This window comes from Phycodurus eques, chromosome 11 (genome assembly GCF_024500275.1).
Source record: "Phycodurus eques isolate BA_2022a chromosome 11, UOR_Pequ_1.1, whole genome shotgun sequence".
In the NCBI taxonomy this organism is placed as follows: domain Eukaryota; kingdom Metazoa; phylum Chordata; class Actinopteri; order Syngnathiformes; family Syngnathidae; genus Phycodurus; species Phycodurus eques.
The window spans coordinates 13,344,588-13,371,786 of NC_084535.1; the positions used below are offsets into that span (position 1 = coordinate 13,344,588).

General features: G+C 41.3%; 3 protein-coding genes across 5 annotated transcripts; 2 read left to right on the top strand and 1 right to left on the bottom strand.

Moving 5' to 3' along the window:
- Window positions 1–1,732: 1,732 nt before the first annotated feature.
- Window positions 1,733–5,195, top strand: msx3 (muscle segment homeobox 3). Of its 2 annotated transcripts, XM_061690129.1 has the most exons (3): window positions 1,748–1,824; window positions 2,402–3,240; window positions 3,972–5,195. In XM_061690129.1, the coding sequence occupies exons 2-3, from the start codon at window positions 2,880–2,882 to the stop codon at window positions 4,376–4,378; spliced, it is 768 nt and encodes a 255-aa protein (XP_061546113.1). In that variant the 5' UTR covers window positions 1,748–1,824; window positions 2,402–2,879; the 3' UTR covers window positions 4,379–5,195. The 2 variants fall into 2 exon arrangements, with proteins under 2 accessions (XP_061546112.1, XP_061546113.1); XM_061690128.1 differs by having other exon boundaries at window positions 1,733–3,240.
- A 137-nt stretch (window positions 5,196–5,332) lies between these two features.
- On the bottom strand, window positions 5,333–10,979 carry znf511 (zinc finger protein 511). 2 transcript variants are annotated; one of them, XM_061690300.1, is made up of 6 exons: window positions 10,766–10,979; window positions 10,625–10,701; window positions 8,406–8,517; window positions 8,129–8,253; window positions 5,577–5,807; window positions 5,333–5,459 (listed from the first exon to the last, which is right to left on the bottom strand). In XM_061690300.1, the coding sequence occupies exons 1-6, from the start codon at window positions 10,919–10,921 to the stop codon at window positions 5,387–5,389; spliced, it is 774 nt and encodes a 257-aa protein (XP_061546284.1). In that variant the 5' UTR covers window positions 10,922–10,979; the 3' UTR covers window positions 5,333–5,386. The 2 variants fall into 2 exon arrangements, with proteins under 2 accessions (XP_061546284.1, XP_061546283.1); XM_061690299.1 differs by having other exon boundaries at window positions 8,406–8,607.
- Window positions 10,980–11,551: 572 nt separating this feature from the next.
- Window positions 11,552–26,709, top strand: adam8a (ADAM metallopeptidase domain 8a). Its single transcript, XM_061690550.1, has 25 exons — window positions 11,552–11,658; window positions 11,756–11,853; window positions 11,942–12,015; window positions 12,092–12,170; window positions 13,586–13,662; window positions 14,019–14,235; window positions 15,442–15,519; window positions 15,621–15,689; window positions 16,178–16,347; window positions 16,439–16,520; window positions 19,360–19,502; window positions 19,588–19,765; window positions 19,847–19,936; window positions 20,053–20,248; window positions 20,414–20,495; window positions 20,581–20,758; window positions 20,836–20,922; window positions 20,992–21,076; window positions 21,898–22,006; window positions 22,093–22,291; window positions 23,622–23,669; window positions 23,773–23,829; window positions 24,323–24,373; window positions 24,450–24,530; window positions 25,976–26,709. The coding sequence occupies exons 1-25, from the start codon at window positions 11,613–11,615 to the stop codon at window positions 26,018–26,020; spliced, it is 2,619 nt and encodes an 872-aa protein (XP_061546534.1). The 5' UTR covers window positions 11,552–11,612; the 3' UTR covers window positions 26,021–26,709.
- Window positions 26,710–27,199: the final 490 nt, after the last annotated feature.

The window sequence follows — 27,199 nt, forward strand, 5'->3', positions numbered from 1 at the left end:
ACCCTGCGTCACGCCCGAAGATAGCTGGGATAGGGTCCAGCACGCCCGCGAACCTTGTGAGGATAAGCGGGACAGAAAATGGATGAATGGATGGATGGATGCTTCTCAAAGCAAAATATTCAATGCTGACATTTTAGAAATGTGCGTGATGCTCTGAGAGAGATCAGAATAACTATATATGTTTTTAAAATAAACAAAACAAGCCCACTCAGCTAACCCAGATCCTTTTTCAAAGAGTGGGAATCAAAGCCAAAAGTTGCTACATCCACATTAAGTAGGGATAATGTAATGTTGAACACTAAATTACAGGCACTGAAATGTTGTCTGGTTACTCAGCAATCTATCAGTCACACACAGAGAGAGAAAGAGTGAGGGCGGGAAGGACGAGGGGGGCGGTGGGTAGCTACGAGGAGGGGTTAGACATGGAGCAGACAGGCGCCAGTCACAGCAGGATCAAAGCGAGAAAAGTACCTCAGGGAAAGAAACGGTTAACTCCATTTAACCAATTGTCCCACAGATGGCCAGTGTGCTGCTGCAGGCCAAAAAAAAAAACAAGTTCCCATAAGAGGAGAAAACAAAAACGTATTTGGTTTCTCTGAAAATGATTTGACTTGATTTGAAGTGTTGCAAAGCAAGACCCAATTGGATGGGCCTCTTTAATGGGGCCTCTTCAACTTGATTTGGGCTTTCACTGTCTGTCCAGGGGACGGCTGACAGAGAACACAATAGGCTGAAATACGGCCAATACGCAGCCATAGATAATTTGATTACCGCTCGGCCAGGAGGCAGAAACTTGACAGTGATAATAACTCCGCAGTGTATTAAAGTACTGTAAATAAGATTTTTTTATTCCTGTCTTTAATGAAACACATTGATGTAAAGGTCTGCATACTCTCAAACACAACCGCTCTGATAAGGAAGTATTTATGAATTTTCAGAAAACAGTAAGTATAAAAAAAAATGAAACCAGATACAGATGTAACCACGAATGTCACATTAAAATAAAAACACATATAACATACTGCATATCGCAGCTAGCCAGTCAGTGGGCTACGACAACAGTGACACCAGTTTTTCCAGTGTTTAGATAGGAACAATAGCGTCAACATCCTCTTCCTGGAACATTTTTATTTTTATTTAATTAAACAATTGCGTGTAAACTGCCCCAACCACAAAATACCAAGTACAAATAAACACATCCAGTGGATGATTAACGTTGTGTTTCAAATGCCTTAATGCTCACCAACAATTTCAACTTTATTCATCAGTTTAAAATTTACTTTAGAATGTAATTACTTGAACATTTAATTTAGAACTTGGAGAGTCACCCATCCAACCATCCATTTGCTATCCTGTCCAGGGTCGCGCGGGGCTGGAGCCTATCCCAGCTGAGTTTGGGCCAGACATCAACTACGCCTTAGACTGATCATCAGTCAAACACAGGACGCTGCAGTCAACTGAACCAAAAAGAAAACTAAAACTGTAAAGCTGCAATTTCCCAATCACCAAGAGAAGACCCTGGTGGCGTCTTCCCCTCTCAGTTATATTTTGGTTTCCAAACAAACGTTTCTATTTTGAATGACCGACTGATAATTTCCTGAAGGCATCCGTCAATTTCTTTCCCCAACATGTTTACTAGAAAGCCACAACTCGGGTGTGACGTCATTCTGGAATGTTTTCGGAAAAGACTCATATTTCATGTGAAAACCGAGGTATCTGGACTGGAATGCAGCCCATTAAGGCTACACATTAACTAGCGGTCACATTCAAACCACTGCTCGACACTGTTATTCGAAATGGCTGTGCTGTGATTGAAGATAACGGGTAAGAAGATCACTTGAGTCAAAAGGTTCTGGGTTAAAATCTCGACTTAGGCTGCTTCATTTGGAGTTTGCATGTTCTTACCATGTTTGTGTGGGTTTTCTTTAAGGTTAGTTGAAGACTCTCACGTGTCGATAGGTGTGAATGTTAGCGAAGATGATTTTCTATATGTGTTCTGCAATTGGCTGGCAATCAGTCCGGGGTGTATCTCGCCTCTTGCCCAAAACGTAGGTTGGAATCGCTCCAGCTCACCCGCGAGCCTAATGAGAACAAGCAATGGGTGGAATGGAAGATCACTCATGGAGAAATTAAAAGCACCAAATGATGTGCTTCTTAAGTCAAACTGTTTCCAGAATGACAAAGCAATAAACACAAATACCTCCTTCAGCAAAGTTTAACAATGCAATGAAACTCAAACACTGCGGGGCTGAAGAGAAATGAAGGTTTTGCATGCATGTTATTGCACTATTACTGGTAAGCCACATTTCCACCGAGCGGCACAGTTTTGGTCGGTTTACTACAGTGTAGGTTCGGAATGCTAAGTTAGCCCTTAACACGTTCCACTGTGTGTTGTGTGTAGGCGGGATTGGTTTTCAAGTGTTACAAACAATTCAAGGTGAAGAATGTCAAAGAGGCCCGTGCATTGTTGGATTTATGAAAATATGTTGACACCTGCGAGCTAAAGGCGCATCAGCACTAGCGAGTAAAATGCCGAATGTAAAATGAGTAAGCTATACAGTAAGGAATGCCAAATAACAGGGGGGAAACCCTGCAGGAATGTTCAAGGGGGCGAGAGAGTGCACTATAACATTTTTCGGGTCTCAAATGAAGGCCGTGGTTGGATTTGCGCAACGCAGCCTCGTCATGGGGATGGCCGCCCTATCAGAGACAGCCTGGGTGGGTGGGTGGAGTCACGGAGGCCCATGACAGAAGAAAGCGTGCGCTACAGTGAGTAGGGAAAGCACTTCCCTGGTCAGCAGCAAGTTGGTGCGATTGCAAAAACAACAACAACAACACAAGGACACGACGACGGAGAGCGCCGAGGGACGCTCGGTTGTATGGCACCTCAGGTGTGCGTCATGAATCCTGCGCAGGGATCGCCACCTTCGGCCGCACCGGGGGACACTGCCGCGGAGGAGCGCGCCTCGGGGGGATCCGCACCCGAGCAGCTCGACCCGTCACCTGTCGCCAGGTGGAAAGGCAAAAGCGCGGATCTGCCTTTCAGCGTGGAGTCGCTCATATCGGACCGGACGCACGCAAGAAATCAACAATCCACGGAGCCCGGCGTGCGGAAAGAAGAGGACACGGGGCGCACTTCGCCAGTGGAACTTCATCGGTTCAAAGGAGAAAATGTCGACGTCGACGTCAACGACAAGGACAGCAGCCCCTGGTCACAGTCTGCCTACACATCACCTCCCAGTGGGTGAAAGCACCTCATTATTTATCGTCTCCAATAACTGTAGCTGTATTTTGTTTTGTATGGATATATATGTATTGTGGAGGAAGATGAGTCGGCAAGCAATTGAAGTGAGAGTAAAATAAGTAGTTTTACAGCGACTAGAGTAGATTCGATTAAGGTTGATTATCATGTGCACTGAGCTCACATCATTAGATAATAATACATAATACACGAGATTATGTCTCATTTGTCCATATTTTTTTTATCTTTCTACATTTAAGCGTCTTTGACTATGTGGTGCTTTATGAAAACGTGTTTTATTATTTTCAAGCGCTATATTTAAAAATAAAATAAAAAATGTGCCAATGGCCTGCACTGGAATGTCATACTACTATAATATAACAATGTTCATGTTCTGTGGTGGTAGAAAGGCACTACATTGATACGGCAACGTGTTCGTCATATTTTGAGCTTATCGTAATAACTAGACGTCAAAATATTCAGTTGTACACACCACTGCAAACTATAACCACGAGTGAACATACTGTGACGTCATTGCCAATTCGAACTGTTTTGTAAAAAAAAAAAAAATTAAAAGGGCAGAATTGACTACATTTTCATGAAATTGTGCAGATGTTCCTATGTAAGTTTCCGTGAGTTGAAATATCTCATTGACCTAGAGACACTATGCAATTCAAAGTGGCTTTCTGATGAAATCATGAGCTATTGAATGATTTGTGTGCCCTTGCAGGACTCCCCAGCCCGAGCCACTGCAACTTGCGCAAACACAAGAACAACAGGAAGCCCAGAACTCCGTTCACGAGCACTCAGCTGCTGTCCCTGGAGAGAAAGTTCCGTCAGAAACAGTACCTGTCCATCGCCGAGAGAGCGGAGTTCTCCAGCTCCCTCGGCCTCACAGAGACACAAGTGAAGATCTGGTTTCAGAACCGCAGGGCCAAGGCCAAGAGACTGCAGGAGGCCGAGTTGGAGAAACTCAAGCTGGCCGCCAAGCCGCTGCTGCCGGCTTTCGCCTTCCCCTTCCCCCTGAGCGCAAACATGGGCGCACCGGCCCTCTACGGGGCTGTGAACGGCCCGCGGGCCGCCCTGCCGGCACCAGGACTATTCGGTGGAGCCTACGGGATGTACTACTTGTCTTAACAACCAATTACATTGGACACATTTGTGTGAGTGTGTGCCTTTGCCTTTAAAATCGCCTCCTCTGCCACAAAGCAACAAACGTTATCTTACGAAAAAATATATTTGAGAATATTTATTTAGTTAAAAAGAAAAATCATATAGATTTGTTTCAACAATGAATTCCACCAATAGTGAATAATACAAGCAATGAAATAGCCGTTATATGATGTTACATTTGACTGGCCAAATGCACAAGAGCAAAAGGCACAACTTTTAAATCTTGTTGCAAATAAGGTGTGTTTTATCAAAATTATATTTCTTAAAAACAACAGTCAATTATATAAGACTGATAGTAAAAAGTTGAAATTGCGCTAATTCTGTCAATGTGTACAAACTATGTGATGATTAATTCTGTTTTTAGTTGTACACTTGCTAAGTGTATTTATGTAGACTTTGAACATGATTTACAAGCCAAAAATGTATCATGTGACCTTCCTTAAATTGTCATCCAAAGATAAGTAGCGTCCAATAACTGGCAAAATGCAATAAATGTATTTAAATTTAAAAAGCACCCAATCTTTCCACATGCATGCACACCATTATGCAAGTCAGTACATGTCTCCCCCACATCATTTTTTCACCATTGACTTTTAAATGTAAAATTCACTTCAAAGGTTTTATTTTTTTGTGAGCAGTTGTTTGAAAAGCTTTTCCAAGACAACAGCAGGCACCATTTGTACTCGGAAAAAAAAGTTGACAACTTATTTTATACTTAAGAGTGATCAAGAGTGTATTTTATAATTGTTGGCTGAAAAAGCATTTTTGGAAAATTAAAGTCTATATTATGAATATACTGAGGTTTGTTTCTTTCTTGTTTTCAAATGTCAGGTTTTAAGCAATAAATAATGTGTATTATATGTCACAGAAAGGATTGTCTTAACGAATGGTATGCAAAACAAATATTTTATTGATTGTCATATGAACTTAAAAGGCAGAACTAAGCACATATTTGCGATTTTTGAAGCTGTTTCACTTCCTCCTTCCTTTATGACCTCTGAAGCCTCGGATGGAGCCGTGACCAAAGCACACATTAGAGGGAACCCTACAAGAAAAAATAAAGTGGGATTGTTCAACATACAAAGGAATATCTATGCAGAATTCAAATGTAATGTCCAAGTTACAAAATGACAGAAATGTTATTCAAAGAGGCCTGACTAACCTGTAGGAATATCGTGGTTTCAGAGGCTCATCATTTGTCTTGTGACCTGCTGCTTGCCCCTCATGCGAGGCGCCTTTTTCAGTGAAGAGGATCTCTGTCGTAAACACTGGCAACTCCATGGATTCGTCTTGATCTGCCTGTTTGGACTGCTCTTCACAAAGAACATCACTCGCATTATCCACTACTTCCATCGCTGTGTCCATATGCGGCTGCTGCTTTGTCTCTCGAGGGCTTTAAAAAAAAAAAAAAAAAAAAAAGTCAGGAATTTTAGCTGAATAATCTATTCAAAGTAATTTAAAACTATAAAGTTGAAAAGAGCGGCACGGTGGAAGACTGGTTAGAGCGTCAGCCTCACAGTTCTGAGGACCCGGGTTCAATCCCCAGCCCCGACTGTGGAGTTTGCATGTTCTCCCCGTGCCTGCGTGGGTTTTCTCCGGGCACTCCGGTTTCCTCCCACATACCAAAAACATGCATTTAATTGGAGACTCTAAATTGCCGTAGGTGTGACTGTGAGTGCGAATGGTTGTCTGTTTGTATGTGCCCTGCGATTGGCTGGCAACCAGTTCAGGGTGTACCCCGCCTCCTGCCCGATGACAGCTGGGATAGGCTCCAGCACGCCCGCGACCCTAGTGAGGAGAAGCGGCTCAGAAAATGAATGAGTTGAAAAGAACCAAAGAATGCAAATGATAAGTGGCAAAAAGGCACTTTGAAATCTCAGCAGAGGTGGGTAGTAACTTGCTACATTTACCAAAAATGTAACCTACTTTTTACTTTAACTTGAGTATTTTCGTTTAATGTAACATACTTTTTACTTGAGTATTTTCGTTAAGAACAAATGGTACTTTTATTCTGTTACAATGAGCTACCTTCTGCTCGCTACTTTAATTTTGATCTACAGTATCTACAACCCATGGCGCATTATGAAGCGTCAAATACGACAACGGAGACCCCGGACTGTTGAACAGCTGAAGCTGTACATCAAGCAAGAATGGGAACGAATTCCACCTACAAAGCTTCAACAATTAGCGTACTCAGTTGACAAACGTTTATTGAATGTTGTTAAAAGAAAAGGTGATGTAACACAGTGGTAAACAAGACCCTATCCCAGCTTTTTTGGAACGTGTTGCAGCCATAAAATTCTAAGTTAATGATTATTTGCTAAAAACAATCAAGTTTATCAGTTTGAACATTAATCTTAACATGTTGTCTTTGTAGTGTATTCAATTAAATATAGATTGAACATGATTTGCAAATCATTGTATTCTGTTTTTATTTATGTTTAACACAATGTCCCAACTTCATTGGAATTGGGGTTCTATTATTGGTTCTCCATGGTCGAAACAACAGAATAAAGAATGGCTGGGTCAATCTAGTTATAGAGCCCCTCTGGTGTCGTCATCAGAATTGCTCTGTCATCATGAAAATGTAGTAGAATAATCAAACTCTGAAGTCTTATTATATGTGGCCAAACATTTGCACACATTCAAGTACAATGATAAGTCCCTTAAAATGTATTTCCATCATTTTATACCTTTGTTTTCATTGGACGTATGTGATTTCGGCATGTCCCACACACTGCTTTGCAAACTACTGTGTGTACAGTACGATAAGTGGTTAAATGATATTAAATCAAACCGTTTTCTATTCTATTTTATTGTCTCCATCCATCCAGTTATTTGAAAAAGTGAGTCATTGTGATAATGTATATTCTATTCTCATAATCATAGTGAACATTTTGCATGTGTCCCAGAAATTGCTTTTCATTATGGGATAACTGCCTCATGAATAAAACCTCTGATGTTTTCAGAGACATTATGAACTGCGTCTTATCGACTGCTAATATTAGCCAAACATGTCCACCTTGTCAGCAAGCTCTCATAATTTTGTTGCTCGCATTTACATTGTCTGCTTGCAGTTAAAATAAATAAGTATTGGGGGCTTGACAGATAATCATTTCTAACAGCATAACATCTATTTAATACACTCAATATCTGAACCCGCACACCACAATTTTATGTTTTTGTCGATTTAACGCACATGCTTTAATTAAAATACAACAGATATTGCTCACCAGATACTCAGTATTTGAGTATTTTTTTCACTAAATATTTACTTACTGACTTACTCAAATAATTATTTAGAGAACTACGTTTTCCTTGAGTCATATTCTATAAAGTAACTGTACTTGATTTCAATTTGTAACTACTCGATCCACCTCTGGATATAGTATGAATGATATGAAATAAAACAGCAAAGTAAAACCGAGTAAAAATGCATTTATATTGAGCTGTTAGTATTATGGTAATAAATATATGTAGTCAGATTGGATGGCGACCAGTTCAGGGGGTACCCTGCCTCTCGCCCGAAGATAGCTGGGGTAGGCTCCAGCATGCCCGTGACCTTAGTAAAGATAAGCGGTACAGAAAATGGATGGATGGCTGGATATATGTAGTCATACGTTCATGCAGAAAACAATACAAGCAAGGTAACAAAAACGTACACAGAGAACGTTGTTGCCATCTATCGTGCATATGAAGTAAGTGCAGTCTCACCCTCTCTCTCTTTTGGGTTTGTCAAATCTGAAGTCTGGAGGGTACTTGTGAATTTGTACCAGGTGGTCCTTCCTGAGTGTGATCGTCCTGAATTTGTGTTCACAGCCCTCCACCAAACACTGGTACTGTAAATCATGTATGCCATGTAAAATTGCTTTAAGCAGAGCAGCATTTTATTTTATTTTTACTTGACATGGCGAGTGTCAAAACATTGCAGGTATGATGGGATTCCTACATCAGGGAACTCAGTGTTTTTTTGTGTGTGTGTGTTTCCTACCATGTCTTGCCGCTGTGCCAGGACCATGAAGACTGAGTCGTGCCACTCTTGAATGTGAATGTCCAGGAGACGAGAGGTGGGTAGTGAGCGTCGGCAGATGGAGCACACATTTCTGTGTAAAGAATTGTAGTGGTGCTCATACTCCTCTAAAGTGCTGTGGACCGCGTTGCAGCCAGAGATGTGACAGACAAACTCTGACACACTGGAGGAAGAACAAGACAGACAAAACTCTTGAAATTTTGAGCGCCTGGAAATTGAGATATTCTACAAAAAAAGGGCTGTTAAAGAGGACGTAATTAAGTACAAATACTTTGTTATAAAGTAATTTTTTCAGGTATCTGTACTTTACTTGAGTAAGTATTTTATTTTATTTTTTTGTACTATACTTCCCATATTTGAAAACGTATTTCTGTAATTTCCACTCCTTACACGTGCTGAAGCTATTGAATAATTTTAGAATCAATTATCCCATTGATTGAGTAAACTGATTTAAAAAAAAAAAAAAAAAAAAAAAAAAAAAAAAGATTTTGCATTAAACAACTAAATGCGCATGTGAAGTGCAGGTATTATTGTTGTCCACTTGGGGTCGCCATCCTCATGTTCCACACTATAATATCTGTGACTTTGAGTGTGTGTGGTTTTAAGAGGAGTCACTGATGGTGTTGTGGTAGGTACACTCGGCTGACTTTGGTGCAGGCAGCGTGGCTTCAGTTCCCAATCAGTGATGGTGTGAATGTGAGTTTGAATGATTGTCCGTGTCAATATGTTCCCTGCGACTGACTGGCGACCAGTTCAGGGTGTACCCCGAAGTCAGCTGGGATAGGCTCCAGCCCCCCGCGACCCTAACCAGGATAAGTGGTGTTGAAAATGGATGGATGGATGGATGGATGGTTTTAAAAGGTGGGGCCTGACTTGGTGAGTTACGTGGGGGGTCAGTCATCTTAGCAGCTGGCTGTTAACTGGCTAATCATTAGCCAGTCTGCTTCTTTGTTGAGTGCCTGGTTGTCAGTTGGGGCCATATCAGCTTGTGTATGAATGTCCTCATTACATGTTTATTTTGTTACCATTTGTTTAATAAGGCTATATTAAATAAGCTAATATGGATATCTTGTGTTGGTGATCGTAAATGTGCTGTTCTGGTACGTTACTTAATTCTGCTTTGCAGTAGACACATTGAACTTCGTTATCTTCTTTATTAATTATGAAATGACTTTGAACATTTTCGGTCTACTATGCACTCTTTTCCTAATGGCTTGCCGCCATGACTCCATGACTTCAGTAGCCTAAGTCCATATGGTAAAATGATCATAGCGAAGATAATATTTTTTTGTTTTGTAATCCAATTATTGAACTTATTCGATTCATCATTTCCGCACTGGTCCTTACTTTGTCAAAATAGGCCGTTAATTTTTTGAACCGTCACTGATGACATGGCGTAAAAAAGACCAATAGAAAGAAGTAAAGCCAACTGCGGGTGAGACCTTGATTGATTCACTGATTGAGCTCTTTAGGACTTTCATCCATCCATTTTTTTACACCGCTTATCCTCATTAGAGTTGCAGGTGAGGTGCAGCCTATCCAAGCTGATTTTGGGTGAGAGGCGGGGTACATGTCGGACTGGTCACCAGCCAATCGCAGGCTCTTCAGGACATAAAAGGTGGAAAAACAGGGACAGCATTGACATGGAGGAATATGAACCAAGGACGCTTAATGAACATGGCGCAACAGATTTGGAGAATACGTTGTGTCCTGTGCTAGCCTTAAAAACACAAGCTTCTAGTGTTAAAAAAATTCTCCGTCAACTCTTTTTCAGTTGCTATCATTAGATAAATTGTTTTTTTTTTTACATTAGAAAATCGATGGGAACACATCGTTTTGATAGCTTGTCCAGCCTTTTCTTCTTTATTTTGTGTGCAGAGTCGTAAAAACAGGAATTGTATATGAACGACAGTTAAATTAAATTTTTACCTTTGTACTTATGAATATTTCAGTCTATATATCTTCTAACTTTCACTTCAGGAGTTGCATCATTACAGTACTTTTTATGTTCACCAGTCTTGTTTTTTCAACACCCATTATATGTACTTCAATGTACATATGTCCACAGTGTGAGCACTTTTGCCACCGCTAATTAAAAGACAAAATCGTAAAGACTGACCACTGAGCAAGCAGGCTAGCTACTCAGTGTAACGATACATTAAAGTGAACAACTGTCTCACCTGAGGGTTTGTTTGTCGTCGTCAGCCTCTGAAATATAAAGGTCTTGAAGGTACATGTGTCTTTCAACGTCCCCATCCTGAAAATAGAATGTCCACTGTGAGAAAAGAGCACATTCCTAAGGTAGTTTAGGTTGTCGTTACCTCAAACAGCTCATGGTCCTTATGAAGATAGATGAGCTGAGGGCTGAAGTTAAACGGGGTTTCCTCCTGCGGAATGTCTGAAGTGCAGTATTCATTATAGCGTTTCCCTAACACATCTCCCGGAGTCGGAGCCGGAGCCGTTTCTGGCTGTAACATTGCTGCTTCTCGACATCTGCGTAGTCTAAAATGTGTTGTTGTTGTTGTTGCCCGAGTCGCCAAATGATGACGTCTGATACTTCTAAATCGACGGAAATAGACTTATGTTGGAACTTTATTTTTTTACGAGTTGTTGCCACAGAATATGATATTAAATGTGTACCACTGGTTTAAATAATTTTAGTCAATGATAGAGTGATAAATAATTAAACACCGGCATTGTACTTGCATGTTTTAGTTCGGGTTTATGCAGTTCAACAAGTTGGACAACAGATGGCGACAAATTTAGTGTTTAACAACTTTGGCGTCAATTTTTATTTGACGCTATTACGCCCCGTTAATGTCAGAATGCAGCCGTATCCGTGTGCTATCTAATCTTTTTTTGTCTTCAGCTGACCACTCATTTTAAATACTTTGTGTTTGTATTTCCAACGCTTTGGTTTTAGTCAATTTGTGAAATTTGCTGAAAACAAGGATTTCGTCCAAATTTTGATCTACACACCAAATACTATACGGATTTCTAACGAGTAGAGTTGAAAAGTTTTTTTTTGTTTTTTTTTGTTCTCTTGTGATGTGTACAAGTCAGAGCGTCAGTTTGAGGAAATTACAACACAGAGGGGCGGAGAGATGCTAATCTTCAACATTTTCTCAGACCGGTCCAGCTCACAATGACTGAGTCCTTCCAAGCAACATGACCCACTTTGGATATTTCATATGGATTTTCTTCTCCGCGTGGGGTATTTCTTTCTCTCTCCTTTTTCTTTCTTTCTCTGCTTCTCTATTTATTTATTCCATTCTTACTTTGTTGGCTCATCGGGATATTCATATTTGCAGGGAGCGTGTGGACTCTACCTCATGTGATGAAGTATCAAATAGTGACACCTCAGAAGCTGAAGAATTCATCTCACATTACTTATGCTGCCACCCATCAGGTAAGTGACCCACACTACTCCACAACGTCGTTTTTAACCTCTGAAACAACCACTCATGTACATGCAATATTGTGTGTATGTTGTGTAGCAGTACCCTGATGTACTGCAGTACTCTGTGACCATTGCTGGAAAAAATTGCACATTGCACCTGGAGAGAAATAAGTAAGTTAGGTTTATATTTGTTCATGCACATTTCTGTACACGTTTGCTAATCTTTTGCCCAAACTGATCATTTCAGGGAACTTGTCGGAAAAACCTTCACTGTGACACATTATTCCAAAGAAGGCACTCTACTAACAACAACACCTGCTCTTGAGGTATGTGTGATTTCATGTGGGCTGAGTAGTTAGAGTTTTGACTTTGTTTTTAAACTGCAGTACACCCAAAAGGAAGGAAATGTATTAGTGTAGAACAGGGGTGGGGAACCTTTTTCCTTTCAGGGGACACCTTAGTTTTTTAGTCGTCTGAGGGGCATAATAAATTCATGAAAAAATATCATGTAACGATCAAATAAAGGTTTATTATGATATATATTGTTGGTTTTTGTGGGTTAAATTGTTTTGGGCTTTTGGCGGCTGGATCAAATGGTAGCGTGGGCTGTACTGTATATGGCCCACAGATTTCACAGGTTTCCTACATCTTTGGGATGACAAAAAAAATAATAATAACACTCAGGGACCAGCAAATGTGTGACATCCTTCCTACAAGAAGTGTAAATGGAAGAAAATGAACAAAGATAACACGACCCGCGTTTTCCCATGGCCAATAAGTGGTGACCCACTTTTACAGAAGTCAGACAGAGCAAATATTTATTCTTTTCTTTCTTTTTCTTTTTTTTAAATAGGGTTCAGAAACACATGCTCTTACTTAATTAGATGTGCAATGTTCATTACAGAGAAAATTTTTGTATGTGGAAAAAAATAATTGATGAAAGTCAAATTACTACAAAATTAGATGTTTCTTTTACTGGCAATATTCTGAAAGAACAATGGCCTAGCGGTTAACAGGTCTGCCTCTGAGGTTTGGGGTTTTTGAATCTTAACATCGACTTCCTTCTTGTGTGGCGTTTCCACGTTCTGCCTGTGCTTGTGTGGGTTTTCTCCATGTAAGCCGGCTTCATCCAGCATTCCAAAAACATGCATTTTATATACCGTAACTGAAGACTCTAAATTGTCCATAGGTGTGAATGTGACTCGATTTGTTGTTTGTCCATACGTGCTCTGGGATTGAAAAGTCGGATAGGATAGGCTCAAGCTCATCTGCGACCCGAATGAGGACGAACGCTATAGAAAGTGAACAGATAGAAGGACCCACTAGTTGAGAATGACTGGTCTAATCTAACACTGGATGGATTAATTAATGAAATTGACAGTGTGTCCAAATACTTTTTGTCCATATGATTTCTAATCTAGTGTTTTCATCACAGGAGATTGTGGCATGTATTTATCAAGTACAGGATATCCTGTGGCCTCATACCCATACGCTTTGTACTTTTCTCACATTTGCTTCATATCTACCCAAGTGGTCCATGATTTGACGTGTGAGCTGGGCACTGGTCACTGATTTCTGACACAGTTCCTTCCTCGAATGCAGACAACTCATACAGGAAGTTGATTACTAATGCTAATGTATGTTCTTGATTTATCATTTCCCTCTGACCATGACTCATAAAGTGCAGTTAATGCTGTCATTCGGGCCTTTGTGTTCAAATCTGTCCTTTCCCAATGTTCAGAATCACTGCTACTACCACGGGCATGTCGTGGGAGTGGACGACTCCTCCGCCAGTGTGGAGTTGTGCTCAGGATTAAAGTGAGTCTTTTTTCCCCCCCAGTCCCTATCCTGTTAAAGTGATTACCAACAATTATTGTTGCCTTAGTATGGCATACCAAATTCACTGAAACTAATTATGGCTTGTGACTGCCCACCGTGACTCATCTACAACATGTTAAATACAGACTCCACTGCAACCATTTTCAGCATTAGATTAGCTTGTGTATGACTGTCTGAGAGCCAGATGTCTCAGTCTTAACCTTAACCTGTTTTTTCTAAATATTACATATCTTATGTTATAATTAGATAACAGGACGAACTAAGAGAACTCATTTTTACATTAGGGCGATGCTCGTCTCTGCAGCTTCTCTGAAGTTCCTGTTTTTTCCCTACAGGGGATTTGTGCACCTCCAGGATCAGACGTACTTGATAGAACCCCTGACCTCACTGCAGGCTGACAGTGGGGCTCGAGTTCACAGTGACGAGGGTCTTCATGGAGTCTACAACTACAAACACCTGAGGAGGAAGAGGAGCTCCTGTTCCCATGGAAACACAACCATGTACTATGATCATGGTGCTCGTCCGTCTGGACTGTTCCAGCTCAGCAGTCTGGTAAAGACACGCACAGCATGGAGGCATACACAGAGTATATGTATACCCCACTGGTCAAATCATTTGACCCTGAACAAAGACTATTATGATTATTATTATTAGTAGTAGTAGTACCCATTTTAAACTTAAAAAATTATCTGTTTAAAGGGGATTAAAAAATAAGTAAAATACTTTTTCCAATTACTGTAATGAATAGGAAGAAAAGGGCTGACTTAAACATTTCCATAAATCTACTGATGGGTGGGCATTTGACTAAATGTACTTTGATGTACTATAGGAAAAAATGAATTAAATTAGCCGTTTTTAAAAAAAAAGGTTTTTAATGGGATGGAAGAATATTGCTTCTTCTCAACCCCTGTTTGCATGCAGATGTTGTTATTAATCATTAATATTTATACTTACACTATACATATATATTTTGTGTTGCACACCACATATATAAGACCCAATCACACACATGCGCAGACTGACAAATAGAGATGTCAGAGTAAAAGGGGGCATGAAGCCGGTGCCGCACCATTTGAGCTGGGGGAGGGTTGGCTTGCTCAAGGGCACCTCGACAGTATCCAGGAAGCAGACTCACATCTCTCCAGCAACCAGTTGCCATTCTAATATTGTGTATGCAGTGGGACTTTAGTTCCACAGCCCGAGTCCTTACAGATGATGTACAGCCTCCTCAAAGTTCTTAACCAGAATCATGCTTCCCAGAGGAGTTGTGCCACAGTGTGAATGGAGCTCAACTTCCCATAACTGACATCATGTTGGCCCTCTTTAGAAACAGCAAACCCGTTGAGACTTCATCAACAGCAACTTTGCTGGTTGTAGCCAAGCAGCACACTTAATTTTACCTCAAGACATGATGAATCCGTTCCACACAATTGTCCCCATCACTAGAAACAACAACAATAAATGTATTGTTAATGCTGTAATTTAGTGACAGTGCCAAACAAAAGTGAGAATTATTACCTTCAGAAAGATAGAAATACTGTATAGGGTACATGTTCTGAATTGGTTCTCATTCGAAAATGTCCATAGGGCCATCATGCATTGAAGTTGTCAGAGCGGGAATTGATCCTAGCACACCAGCAAACTTTAAATGTATGGTTTAGTGAAACTGATTTGCTACAAGACTTCAATTGCAGACATCCTACAGTAACTGCTGTATATCCTAATGTTTTTTTCAAATACAATTTCAAACTTCCACAGAGAAGCAGAGGCCAGACTAAAGACAGAGGAAGAAAACAACGAACAGTGGAGCTCGCTGTTGTGGTTGACAATACAGAGGTTTGATTGCTCTTTCTCATATCAATAGTACATTGTATTTTAATCAACTATTCACATCCCAATATCAGGAATTCGTACTGATGTAAATGTTTTCCTTCCAGTACAAGAAGTTTGGTAATAAAAGGACAGTGGAGGCCAGAGTGCTTGAAATAGCAAACCACGTTGACAAGGTACGTGTCTCTCACACAGCCAGATAGAGTCAGTACTGTGAAACTGGTTAACACTAAAATTCACATTACTGTAGAGGCTTTATTTTATGTGGTCTGGAAACATTTCCTGTGCTTGCATGACATTTCCTTTGCGTCTGGATAGCAGAAATTCGGGGAAAAAGTGTGCTGATAAGGTCTGTTCCGTACAAGTGATTAAAAGAAGAAGTTCTCTCACTTCAACTGTGAATCTTAACACCTAAGCAGAGGAGTTTCACACATATCACATTTCGCTGTTTGCATATTCTCTGTGAATTGGGCCAACGTCTGTGAATCATCAGACAGTAGACCCAACATTGGTGGTGTGTGACAGTATTACAGCCCAAGTATATCCTTGCTTCTGTGGTTTGTAGCATCATGTCTGACTCGCTTTTGAACTATTCCCCACATACTGTAAGTCATCCATCGTATTTCCTTTGATTTTGCGAAAAGTGCATTCTGTTGTGTTCCAGCTGTATCGTCCAGTGGGTGTCCGTGTGATGTTGGTAGGTCTTGATATCTGGTCGTACAAAGATCAAATAGAGGTCAGCTCCTATCCCGAGCAAACGCTGCGCCGCTTTCTTGAGTGGCGCCAGCGGAACCTCCTGCCGAGAACGAAGCATGACAACGCACAATTCATCACGTAAGACTCAAGACGTATTTTTTGGCTCACATGATGAGGCTTTCATCTGCTCCGACTAGTAAGTGAAAAATGCTCCCTTTTTATTGTTTAGAGGCTTGGATTTCAAAGGAACCACAGTTGGTCTCGCCAACACAAACGCAATGTGCACCTCGAGCTCGGGAGCGGTCAATGAGGTGGGTGTTTCTTTGGTTTTATGCAGTTATTCACAATCATCATAAGACCCTTATAAACTGTTCACAGTTAATAGTAGGAATAGGCATCGGACAAAACTTCCTAAATCTTTTAATTGGACAAATTAATGATCAGGACTACAATCGATTAAGGGATAGCACATCTTCCCCCAGTTCGGAATGTGGGCTCCGCCCTACCTGTGTGGAGATTGCATGTTCTCCTTCTGCTTGTCTGCATTTTCTATGGGTACTCCAACTTCCACTCACATTCCAAAAGCATGCATGTTAGGTTCAGTGAAGACTAAACGTTCATAAGTGTGAATGTGAATGTAAATGGTTGTCTGACTGTATGTGCCCTGCAATGGGCTGGCAAGCAATCCAGGGTTTACCAAAGTCAGCTAGGATAGGATCACCCTATCCATCCCATCCATTTTCTGAGCCGCTTATCCTCACAAGGGTCGCGGGAGTGCTGGAGCCTATCCCAGCTATCTTCGGGCAGGATGCGGGGTACACCCTGATCTGGTTGCCAGCCAATTCCAGGGCACATATAAACAAACAACCATTTGCACTCACATTTACACCTACGGGCAATTTAGAGTTGTCAATCAACCGACCATGCATGTTTTTGGGATGTCGGAAGAAACCAGAGTGCCCGGAGAAAACCCACGCAGGCACGGGGTGAAAATGCGAATTCCACACAGGCGGGGCCGGGGATTGAACCCCGGTCCTCAGAACTGTGAGGCAGACGCTCAAACCAGTCGTGTACCGTGCCTAGGATCACCCTATATACAGTAGAATTGACATACAATTTATTGATCAGAATAACATTTTCCAGAGAAGTTGTGCCGTAATGGAGGTATGGCTTTCCCATAGCTGACGTCATGTTGGTCTACATTAGACAGCAAACTGCTTGTTAAAAATTAATTAACAGCTCGTTTGCTGGGTGCAGCCAAGTAGTATACTCCCAATTTGTGTAAAATGCTTCAGGACATGATTACCGTATTTTCACGACCATAAGGTGCACCGTATTAAAAGGCGCAGTCTCAGTTACGGGGTCTAATTCTGTATTTATCACATACATAAGACGCACCGTATGATTGGACGCAGGCATGGTCAAACATACGCTAGCTTAAGACATACGGTAGCATGTATGCACGCTAAAACAATGTTTTTAAAAAGGCAGCGGGAGCAAAACTGAGTTCGGTTGTACTTAATTTAAGTATTTAACAATGTACTCACGTTATTTTTCTATCAATCCTCATCCACAAATCCATCAAAGTCCTCATGTTCTGTGTCCGAAATGAACAGCTGGGCAAGTTCTCCAACAAACACGCCGGGTTCCCTCTCATCATTGTCAGTTCGTCTCGTTGCCGGGGGGCTGTTCAGCAATGATGCCTGCTTTCGCGAAAGCAGTTTGACAACAGTCAAAGCAGATACCTTAGCCAAAGCATCCACAATCCATTCACATATGGTGGCGTAACTTGCCCGTCATTGCCTCCCTGTCTTAGTAAAGCTGTGTTCGCCATCTGTCATCCATGACTCCCACGCCGCTCGCAGCTTCACTTTGAACGCCCTGTTTACACGGATGTCCAGCGGTTCGTCAGGCCTCCCGGAATGATGGCAAGCCCCGAGTTATTGCACTCAGTCGAATGGTGACTGTAGAGACGCTTCTCCCGGCTGTTCTTTGCTCATTAATCCATTGCCCGAGTTGGTATTCCAACTCGGGCCACCTCGCCTTGTTTCCGTGTTTTGTTTTTCTTTTTTTTCCCGCGGAAACTCAGCTTCGTCTTTTTGACTTGGCGAAGCTCGTTTTCCTGGCTTCCTCCACTTGTGAACCATGGATGCTCTTGAATTCTCTCGCGGCTGCTCGATTCCCATGTTCCTCTGCGTAACTGGTAGCTTGCAGTTTAAGCTGTGCTTCGTAAGCGTGTCTCTTCATAGGTGACATTTTCGGGGGTCCTTAGCCAAACCGATGTTGTTTTGCACAATGCACACCCCGGAAATGCTCCAAGTCAGTCAAGCGGCTATAAAAAATAAATAAATAAATAAAAACACCCCGGCGCTATATACCTACTGGGGGCGTGGCTTTAGCGTCCTACTTCACGCACCCTTCCCCAGTCCTCAGCCACGTCCGCTTTCCCTCTGTGTAAGCAGTGTGTCGGCAGGAAATACTAAAAAAAAAAAAAAATTTTAAAAAATGAAAATTAAAAAAAGTCAAGCAGAGCGCTCATCACACAACAACATTTATAGATGTTGGAGGCACACATAAGGCGCGCCGCATTATAAGGCGCACTGTCCATTTTGGTGAAAATGTAAGACTTTTAAGTGCGCCTTATGGTCGTGAAAATATGGTCATTGAGAACAATCAATTTCAGCCAATTTAGAAATGAATTGATTATGCCTAATCCCATCCCTACTAAATAGCAAAACTAAACAACACCGCTTTTCAATATATTTCACTGTTACACAATAGTAAAAGATAGTTAATCACTGTTAAAAAATAATAATAATATTATTTTTTTTTAAAAACACTACCATGTTAACATGAATAGCAAGTGATAAAACGTATGTTGACACTGGTCCGCTTACTTTACGTAACTTGTGGAGGAGATTCCTCTTCTTCTCTTAACACACCTTGTAGAGGCTTCTCCTTCATTTGGACTAAGTGTACTAAAATAGCACAAAAAGGCAAGAAGAAGGAAAACAGGAATATTCAATCCGTAAATACACTTTACAGCAGTTTGAACTCTGTATTTTCCTGAATGCGGGTGGGTGTTGCATTTTATTGGTTCCGCTGTATTTCTGTTTCACTTTTCTTAACACACCTCTACTGTGCAATCAGGATCATAACAATAACGCAATAGGAGTGTCCTCCACTATTGCCCACGAGATGGGTCACAACTTGGGCTTGTCTCATGATACTGAAAACTGTATCTGTGGCTCTTTGACTTCGAAAAAAGGCTGCATTATGGCAGAGAGTGTTGGGTAAGCTAATTTAAGCGCCGACTGAATTGACTACTGTATTCTCAAATACAAAGCAAACGTCAGGGCATCTGGAATGTTCCCCCAGTGTCATGTATCCAGAGATGTTCAGCAGCTGCAGCCAGCAGCAGCTCAACAGGTTCCTGGACGAGATTAACCCGGCTTGTCTGTTGGATACCCCCTCTAATGCTCGCATTTACGGTGGGCCAGTGTGTGGCAATGCCTTCCTGGAGCCTGGAGAGGAGTGTGACTGTGGAACCGTAGAGGTATACTGCACTCGCTCAAACATTTACATGACCAAAGCTCAACAACGAAAGCTTGATAATAATATTATGCTCGCTTCCAAGGAATGTAAAAATCCCTGTTGCAACGCCACTAACTGCAAACTTAGCGCAGGAGCCCAGTGTGCTCAGGGTGAATGCTGCCACAACTGTCAAGTACGTAATATACACTCTTCACATGATACTCAATGTGCTACTATGTAGTTGTGACAATGCGCAGGCTCACCGGTTGTGTGTGATTAATTGCATTTGTGGTCCATCGCCATTTGCAGCTGAAAGCGTCAGGCAGCGTCTGTCGGCCAAAGACGGGAAACTGTGACTTGGCAGAGCACTGCACTGGACTGTCCGCCTCCTGTCCTCTCGACACCTACGCCCAGAACGGCCTGACGTGCAACCGTGGGAAAGGATACTGCTACAACGGACAGTGTCCATCGCGGCAGCAACACTGCAAGAGACTGTGGGGACCAGGTAGAACACTAAACGGTTTTTTGTCAATATCCCATAGGTTCAGCCTTATCCCTCCCATTCTGTCTTCCTTGCACTGGTTCTTTTGTAAAAAAAAACAAAAACTACTGTATTACCTTTGATTCTCTAACATCAGGACTGGTCAGTCAACTTGTGCCTTGTTTATAGATGCTGAAGTTGCCGCAGATGCTTGTTTCTTCCAGCATGGAGGCTGCAGAAAGACCCTGTTTATGCATAGATGCTTTGGCCAGTACGTTTTGACACAGTCACATTTGAGTATATCAGTGTTGCATTATTGATTTTGTGAATCATTGCTTCGTGTTGTTTGGCTGCAGAGAGCAATCATGCGGGACACTTTTCTGCTCGGGAGGATGGGAGTTCCCGGTGACATCCAGGAAGTCCTTTTACAAAGTTGGAAGTGAGCAATGCAACGAGGCGACCATGAACCCTGAAGACAACTACCCTGCAGACCTGGGCATGGTACCCACTGGTACCAAGTGTGGCAACAATATGGTAAAACTAAGTGTTGCTTTAGATTGCAGCTTCCCTAAACTACAGGCAGCTAAAATATGTATTGATCTGTCTTTCAGGTATGCTACAACCAAAAGTGTCATGACATCAGAAACATAAGAGCATATGGAACCCATGACTGCTCGGCCAAATGCAGCAATCATGGGGTAAGAAATCTGCCCCACATACACTCAAGTTTTGAAACATCCCAAACTGATTGGAGTTATCTCCAACAGGTTTGTAACCATCAGAGCAAGTGTCACTGCGATCCTGGCTGGGCTCCACCTTTCTGTGATGTGCTGGAGTCAGAAGTATCCGAAGGTATTGAGTGCATGTATATAATACTTTTTGTGTGGTTGCAGGCAGTTGTAAGATACACTACAGGAAGCGTACTCTTTAGTCCACCAGACCACATTTATTTTTACTGTACCCAAAAGTCTCAAATACAAATGCAATGTTTTGGTTCTTGTCTCCGAAAGAGAAGTACTCAAGCAAACAAAAACCTTATTTCTCTCAAATTTGATTCACAAATGTGTTTAAATCTGCATTAGTAATGTAGGACTACAGTAACCATCCATTCTCCTAGTGTAGCAGGGCTAATTAAAGAGCACATTTTACGTAGCCTATGTCCAGTGAAAGTCCATTCTAAGTGCAGTTTATTTTAAGGAAAAATATTTATTAGGGACTGGAATAAAGCTGTTGTGTTGTAGTGTGTGAGGCAAATGGTGGTCTGAAGTTTGAAGTTCCGAACATCAAATGCCATATTTTCTCAAATACTGTAGTGGCCATACTGCTAATGGCTTTAATCGTAATGATCATGCATGAACTTGAACAATGACACAAACATCAAGTGAATGGCACACATGGTCAGTGTATGTACAGTACAGTACACGCCTGTAAGTGAGCTTGATGAGCAAATACTTTACATGTGACTGACTTGTTTTCTCCAACACTTATTACTTGGTATGTATTCCACATGGAGTCAGACAACTGTGTTCTTGTGATCAAATAGAGGCACCGCCGATATGAGTCATTTGACGAAATTCCTCTTCGTAGACAGTAATGATGTTACTTACTGACATTTACTGTCACTCCCCTCAAGCAATGAACAGATATTGAAAATGTGATGTGTGTGTTTTCAGGAGGAGGACTGGGACTTATTGTCTCGCTGGCTGTTGGCTTACTCATCTTCTTCGTCCTCCTCATTGGCGGTTTCATGTGCTGCAGCCAGAAAATGCAACCTGCAAAGAGGTTTGATATTCAATTCTCTCAGCCCCAATGGATCAATGAGCCCTTGTGTCTTTTTATCATAGTTGCTGTGTGTATTTATGTTACAGATGCCTCCAATCTACCCCAGGGCAGACAAATCCTTTATTTCGATCAGGCGTTGCATGTACCAGCACTCATCTTCGCTCCACAACCATTAGCCAGCCAACATTTGTGGAATCTTCAGCCACTCAAGTGTGTAAACCGCTGTCCTTTTCCATGGTCGGAAAATCGAGTGCAGCGTTCAAGCCCTGCAGAACAGCTCCTGAGGTTCGATCATGCTGCTTCTACCTGTTCCAAATGTTTTAAAAGCCACAGGCAAGAATGACCAAGAGGATGTTACATGTTAACGCTGTTGGGAAAGTTCATATTCTACACAAACTAGTTCAAAGTTCCGTTCACTGTTCCAAAAAGGAACTAGGTTCAGTTCGTAATTCATAATTCAAAATTTGGAACTAAGTTCACCATTCCAAAAATGAACTAGTTCAAAGTACTTTTTTCTCAATATGTTGCTGACGTGATATTCCCCTTAAAATACTGGCATTTCATTTTTCCATCGTTGCCACCCATTCAGTCCACACTCATAGCCAGCTGCAGTTTTCACCCGACAATCTCAAAAACATTACGATGCTTGAATGTTTTTGTTTTTTTTAATGAGGAATTAAAACAAAAAACAGGACTTTTGCCCTTAAAGTGCAAACAAAAAACATGCAACACAGTATGACAGGAAGGATGGTGAAAGGATATCGATAACTTTGTATTCCTCGCAGCTCTGGCTGACTATATTAACAAAATAGTTTATCTATTCTTATGTTACATAACAAAATAAATCTCATATCATAACAGTGTGATCGTACAGTTTTAACTAAAGCATTCTGAAATAATAATAAATAAATAACAATAAAATAATAATTTTCCTAGCAATGTTTTTACAATTACGTGCTGTATTCCAAAAACGCCAAAGAACACATTAATTCCCCTTTACACAGTGTCCCTGAACGCACCCCGTGTTCTCTCGCTGCGACATGCCTGCAACGAATGGCGGCCGTGGCCGCACTGAATCGGCTGCCAAATACAGTGTTTATCCGCCGACATACTGTATGAAGGCTCATAGAAATATTCTGTTCAGACGGCTTTTGTCCTGGAAATACCTAATACCTACCTGCCACTCTTGAATGAAAATGAAGTTTCGCTCAAAAAACGCTCTTTGACGCCAGAATGAGGGGATTCTCAGTTACATCCATCAGGCAAAAATGAACTAAGTTCAGTTCACGTTTGCATAAAATATGAACTAGTTCATGAACTTTTATCCCTGCTCAAACCCAACTGTAGCTTCCCATTGATTCCAGTGGCAGCCACTACTGGCAGGAATGTAAATGCAGTCATATAGCTTGTGTATACTACACAAAATGTGCTTCTTTTTGGGATCCCAGACACAAGCCTTTATAATTGTCTCCATAGTTTTGCCCCCAATGACCCATAGTGTCTGGAATCTTCGACTTTCCAGTCACTGAGCCAAGTCCTTACAAAGTCAACCCTTTGCAATCTGTCTAAGGAAACACTCATCTTGCTTTTCTTTCCACTTCTTTGTCTCCTGCAGCTCCCCAGAAAGGAGCAAACTGTACCTCAGCCATCAAAGACCCAACAGGTAACAAGATCCAGTTGTTAGTACAGAACCCCCACAAGTGCCATTGTTAACATCCTCAATGTTTTTGTTTGTACTTAAGTTATTTTTTATTTTATTTTTTTAGGGTTTAAGGCCAGTCTTGCAACCACCGGCAGTACCAATTAAGCCAGTCTACTCTGAGGTAATATATAAAATGTAATGAAATAAACTGTTAGCAAAATGGTTAATCGCTTTAATCATACAGTCCATAAGCAGCATTGGAAGTGAAAATTGACCCCAAAAAACGGACATGCTTTTTAGAGTATAGGTGTTTATGGTCGTTCATTGAGAACACACGTGTCCATACAGCGGCAAAAGTGTGTCGAAACCGTTCACAAGGAAAAGTGTCCCCATGCGTGTGCTATGCCCCTGCTAATAACTCTTTGCTTTTAGATGTAAAGTCTAGGCGGTGATTTCTTCATTTTTCATTTTTTATGAATCTGCAAAAATCACTTGGCTTTGTACACTGCTGGAACAGAAAAGGGCCTTCCCTACACTGTTCCTGCACTATTAGTCAGGGGGAACTACAGGGTCTAGTAGCCCAACCCTTGATAGGCTAATCATTAAGAGGCGTATCCCAAAACTTTGGTCTGTATAATGTGATTCGTCACATATTGATTTGTGATTACTTCCAGGCTAAGCCACTACCTCCGTCCAGACCTTTACCACCACTTACATTAAAACCAGTAAGTCAGCATTTAATTGCACATGAAGTCTTTGACTTTTGTTGTTGTTCGGATGCAATAGTCTGCGTTTTCACAGGTCACAAAACCAAAACCTGTCACGCCTCCAGTGAAGCCAAAGCCTGCCGTCGTCCGGCCGCAGCTGCCTCACACTCAGCTGGTACGTACTGACACCGCAGCGGTCCTTCCCTACATTCTCCACTCTTCTTCTTGCCAGACTCTCATTGTTATCCTGAGGAATTTCCATTTGTTATTGTGTATTTTTGGCCATCATTCTAGCGTAGCAGTTTAATGAACAAGCAGCAGCTCTGTGTTAGCGGCCCTTGACAAGTAAAATATGCATAAGACAGATAGGCCAACTAATTTTCAGTGGATTTTGCTAAAGGCGGGTCTATTTGTTTCTAAAGGTTGCTCAATGATATTACCATTGCGTGATGATATCATTGTATAATTACGTAGGTCGTAGAAGATGGAGTACATTAAACAGTGGCATTACTCAAATTGACTTGAACATCTCAGAAAATAATGATTTAAAATTCATTACTTTAGTTTGTTTATCATCACTTTATTATTTGTTAACATAATATAAAGATTTGTTTTGTTCATATTTATCTTATATGTACTTGACTTCTTGCACATCCACCTCACAGTTCTGAGGTCAGGGGTTCGAAACCGGGCTCTGGCCTTCCTGTGTGACATTTGGATGTTCTTCTCATGTGGGTTTTCTCCAGGCACTCCGGCTTCCTCCAAAGACATGCTTCTTAGGTTAATTACAAATTTTCCTTAGGTGTGAATGTGAGTGTGAATAGTTGTTTGTCTACAGTATATGTGCCCTGCAATTGGTTGGGGACCACTTCAGGGTGTACCGCACTTTGCACAGTCAGCTGGAATAGACTCCAGCTCACTCACGACCCTAGTGAGGATATCCATCCATTTTCTGAGCCGCTTCTCCTCACTAGGGTCGCGGGCGTGCTGGAGCCTATCCCAGCTATCATCGGGCAGGAGGCCGGGTACACCCTGAACTGGTTGCCAGCCAATCGCAGGGCACATACAAACAAACAACATTCGCACTCACATTCACACCTACGGGCAATTTAGAGTCCCCAATTAATGCGTGTTTTTGGGATGTGGGAGGAAACCGGAGTGCCCGGAGAAAACCCACGCAGGCACGGGGAGAACATGCAAACTCCACACAGGCGGGACCGGGGATTGAACCCTGCTCCTCAGAACTGTGAGGCTGACGCGCTAACCAGTTGGCCACCGTGCCGCCCTCTAGTGAGGATAAGCCATTCAAATTTGTTGGGATCCTACTGTGGTTGATGAACTATTTAAAAGTAACAAGTACATTCAACAATGTACGTTTGGAGGGAATATGTATGCGTTTTAGCATTTCAGTTACTTTTCAAATGTTGCTAAATATTTCGAAACAAATTTTAAAAGTAGCTGAATTGGTTGCTAGGTGCTTTTGGGGGGAAGTTGCTCAGGTAGTCTGAAAAGCTGCTCAATCTAGCAACAAAAATGTTAAGTGCATCAATGTCTACACGTTAGAAATTGTATTGAAAGAAGCTTATGCTTTGTGGTTGCTGACGGCATTTATGTGTGTAGCTTGCAGGGAGAGTTGCCCTAACTCCAGTCGGCAGACCTAGATGACCGAGGGGAATCATTCCGCTTCTGAAATCCTCAGACACTGATGCTCTTATCTCACCTACAAGGACTTAAAAAAAAAAGCTCTCAGGAGATGTTGGTGTGGATTCATGCGGGGACGAGATCCAGCTGAAGGATCAACAACAAAAATAAGCGTCAGAGCTTTTTTTCTATGCCATGAGGATTGCCGCCGTCTGCCTTGCTTCCTTTTAAAACTTTGATTGACAGCTCTAATGGCTGCACCACCATAATGATGATGATGTGTTTGAAGGGAAACGTCTCTCCTCCTCAACCCTGAGATATGTGAACACTTTATGATTGCACTGCTGATGCTGTAACTCTTCACATTGTTTTGGTACTAAGAGAAGTTTAGGGATTTTCCAATGTGGCACCAATGTGGGCACTTTAAAGATTGAATATGAATTTGCCTTGAATCCTTTTGTGAGACTGTATGAATGTATGATTTTGCGCTTAACGATTGTCTTTCTCTCATACCAACATGTTGATTTTAACTTTTCAATGGATTTTTTTTAATGTGTATTCTATGCAGTAGTCATCCCCACATTGTCCCTTACGAAAGTAATAATAATGACTCCTTAAAACGAGGACTCAAATTTCAAACTGAGTTTCCTTTATATTTATAAAGACCATCATGTGTGCATGCTTGTGTCCCAATAAAATTACAGGCAACATGATTTTTCCCTTGCGCAATTATTCGAGGATATTCATACATAAAAAGCATATCATACCAACTCCCGGATACGACTTGGTGGCTGTAAGTAGGCTAGTCGATGAAACCAGCGCAATGTAATTTGTTGTTAATTGCTTTGAAGCAATGCAATTGCATTTGCTTTTTAACCTTTTCTAAAATATGATCAGTTATCTATTAGCTGCAACATTTATTTGCATCTTAAATTGTATGATTTCTTTTTACATTAAGAACCAAAAAATATATCCACAATCAATACAGTTTAAAAGTTTGTGGGTCACTTGGAAATGTTATTTTTTAAATAAAAACATAGTTTTTTTTTTTACCCCGTTTACAATATCTCGACCAGTGTTTCCCAACCTGTGTGCCAAGGTACCCGTTTTACATAATAAAAAGCTAACGGCACAGCACTAAACAAAAATGTCACAAAAAGTATTGACTGAAATAATGATGATCTCGTCACAATTTGGTCTGAA

Coding starts and splice junctions, on each gene's coding strand:
- adam8a (XM_061690550.1), top strand. CDS start 11,613: ATGACCCACTTTGGATATTTCATATGGATTTTCTTCTCCGCGTGGG. Junction 19,503..19,587: donor ATTATGGCAGAGAGTGTTGG/GTAAGCTAATTT, acceptor ATGTTCCCCCAG/TGTCATGTATCCAGAGATGT. Junction 22,292..23,621: donor CCTGCAGAACAGCTCCTGAG/GTTCGATCATGC, acceptor TGTCTCCTGCAG/CTCCCCAGAAAGGAGCAAAC.
- msx3 (XM_061690128.1), top strand. CDS start 2,880: ATGGCACCTCAGGTGTGCGTCATGAATCCTGCGCAGGGATCGCCACCT. Junction 3,241..3,971: donor TGCCTACACATCACCTCCCA/GTGGGTGAAAGC, acceptor GTGCCCTTGCAG/GACTCCCCAGCCCGAGCCAC.
- znf511 (XM_061690299.1), bottom strand. CDS start 10,921: ATGTTACAGCCAGAAACGGCTCCGGCTCCGACTCCGGGAGATGTGTTA. Junction 8,608..10,624: donor GACGACAAACAAACCCTCAG/GTGAGACAGTTG, acceptor TTCTTCCTCCAG/TGTGTCAGAGTTTGTCTGTC. Junction 8,254..8,405: donor TGGCACAGCGGCAAGACATG/GTAGGAAACACA, acceptor CATGATTTACAG/TACCAGTGTTTGGTGGAGGG.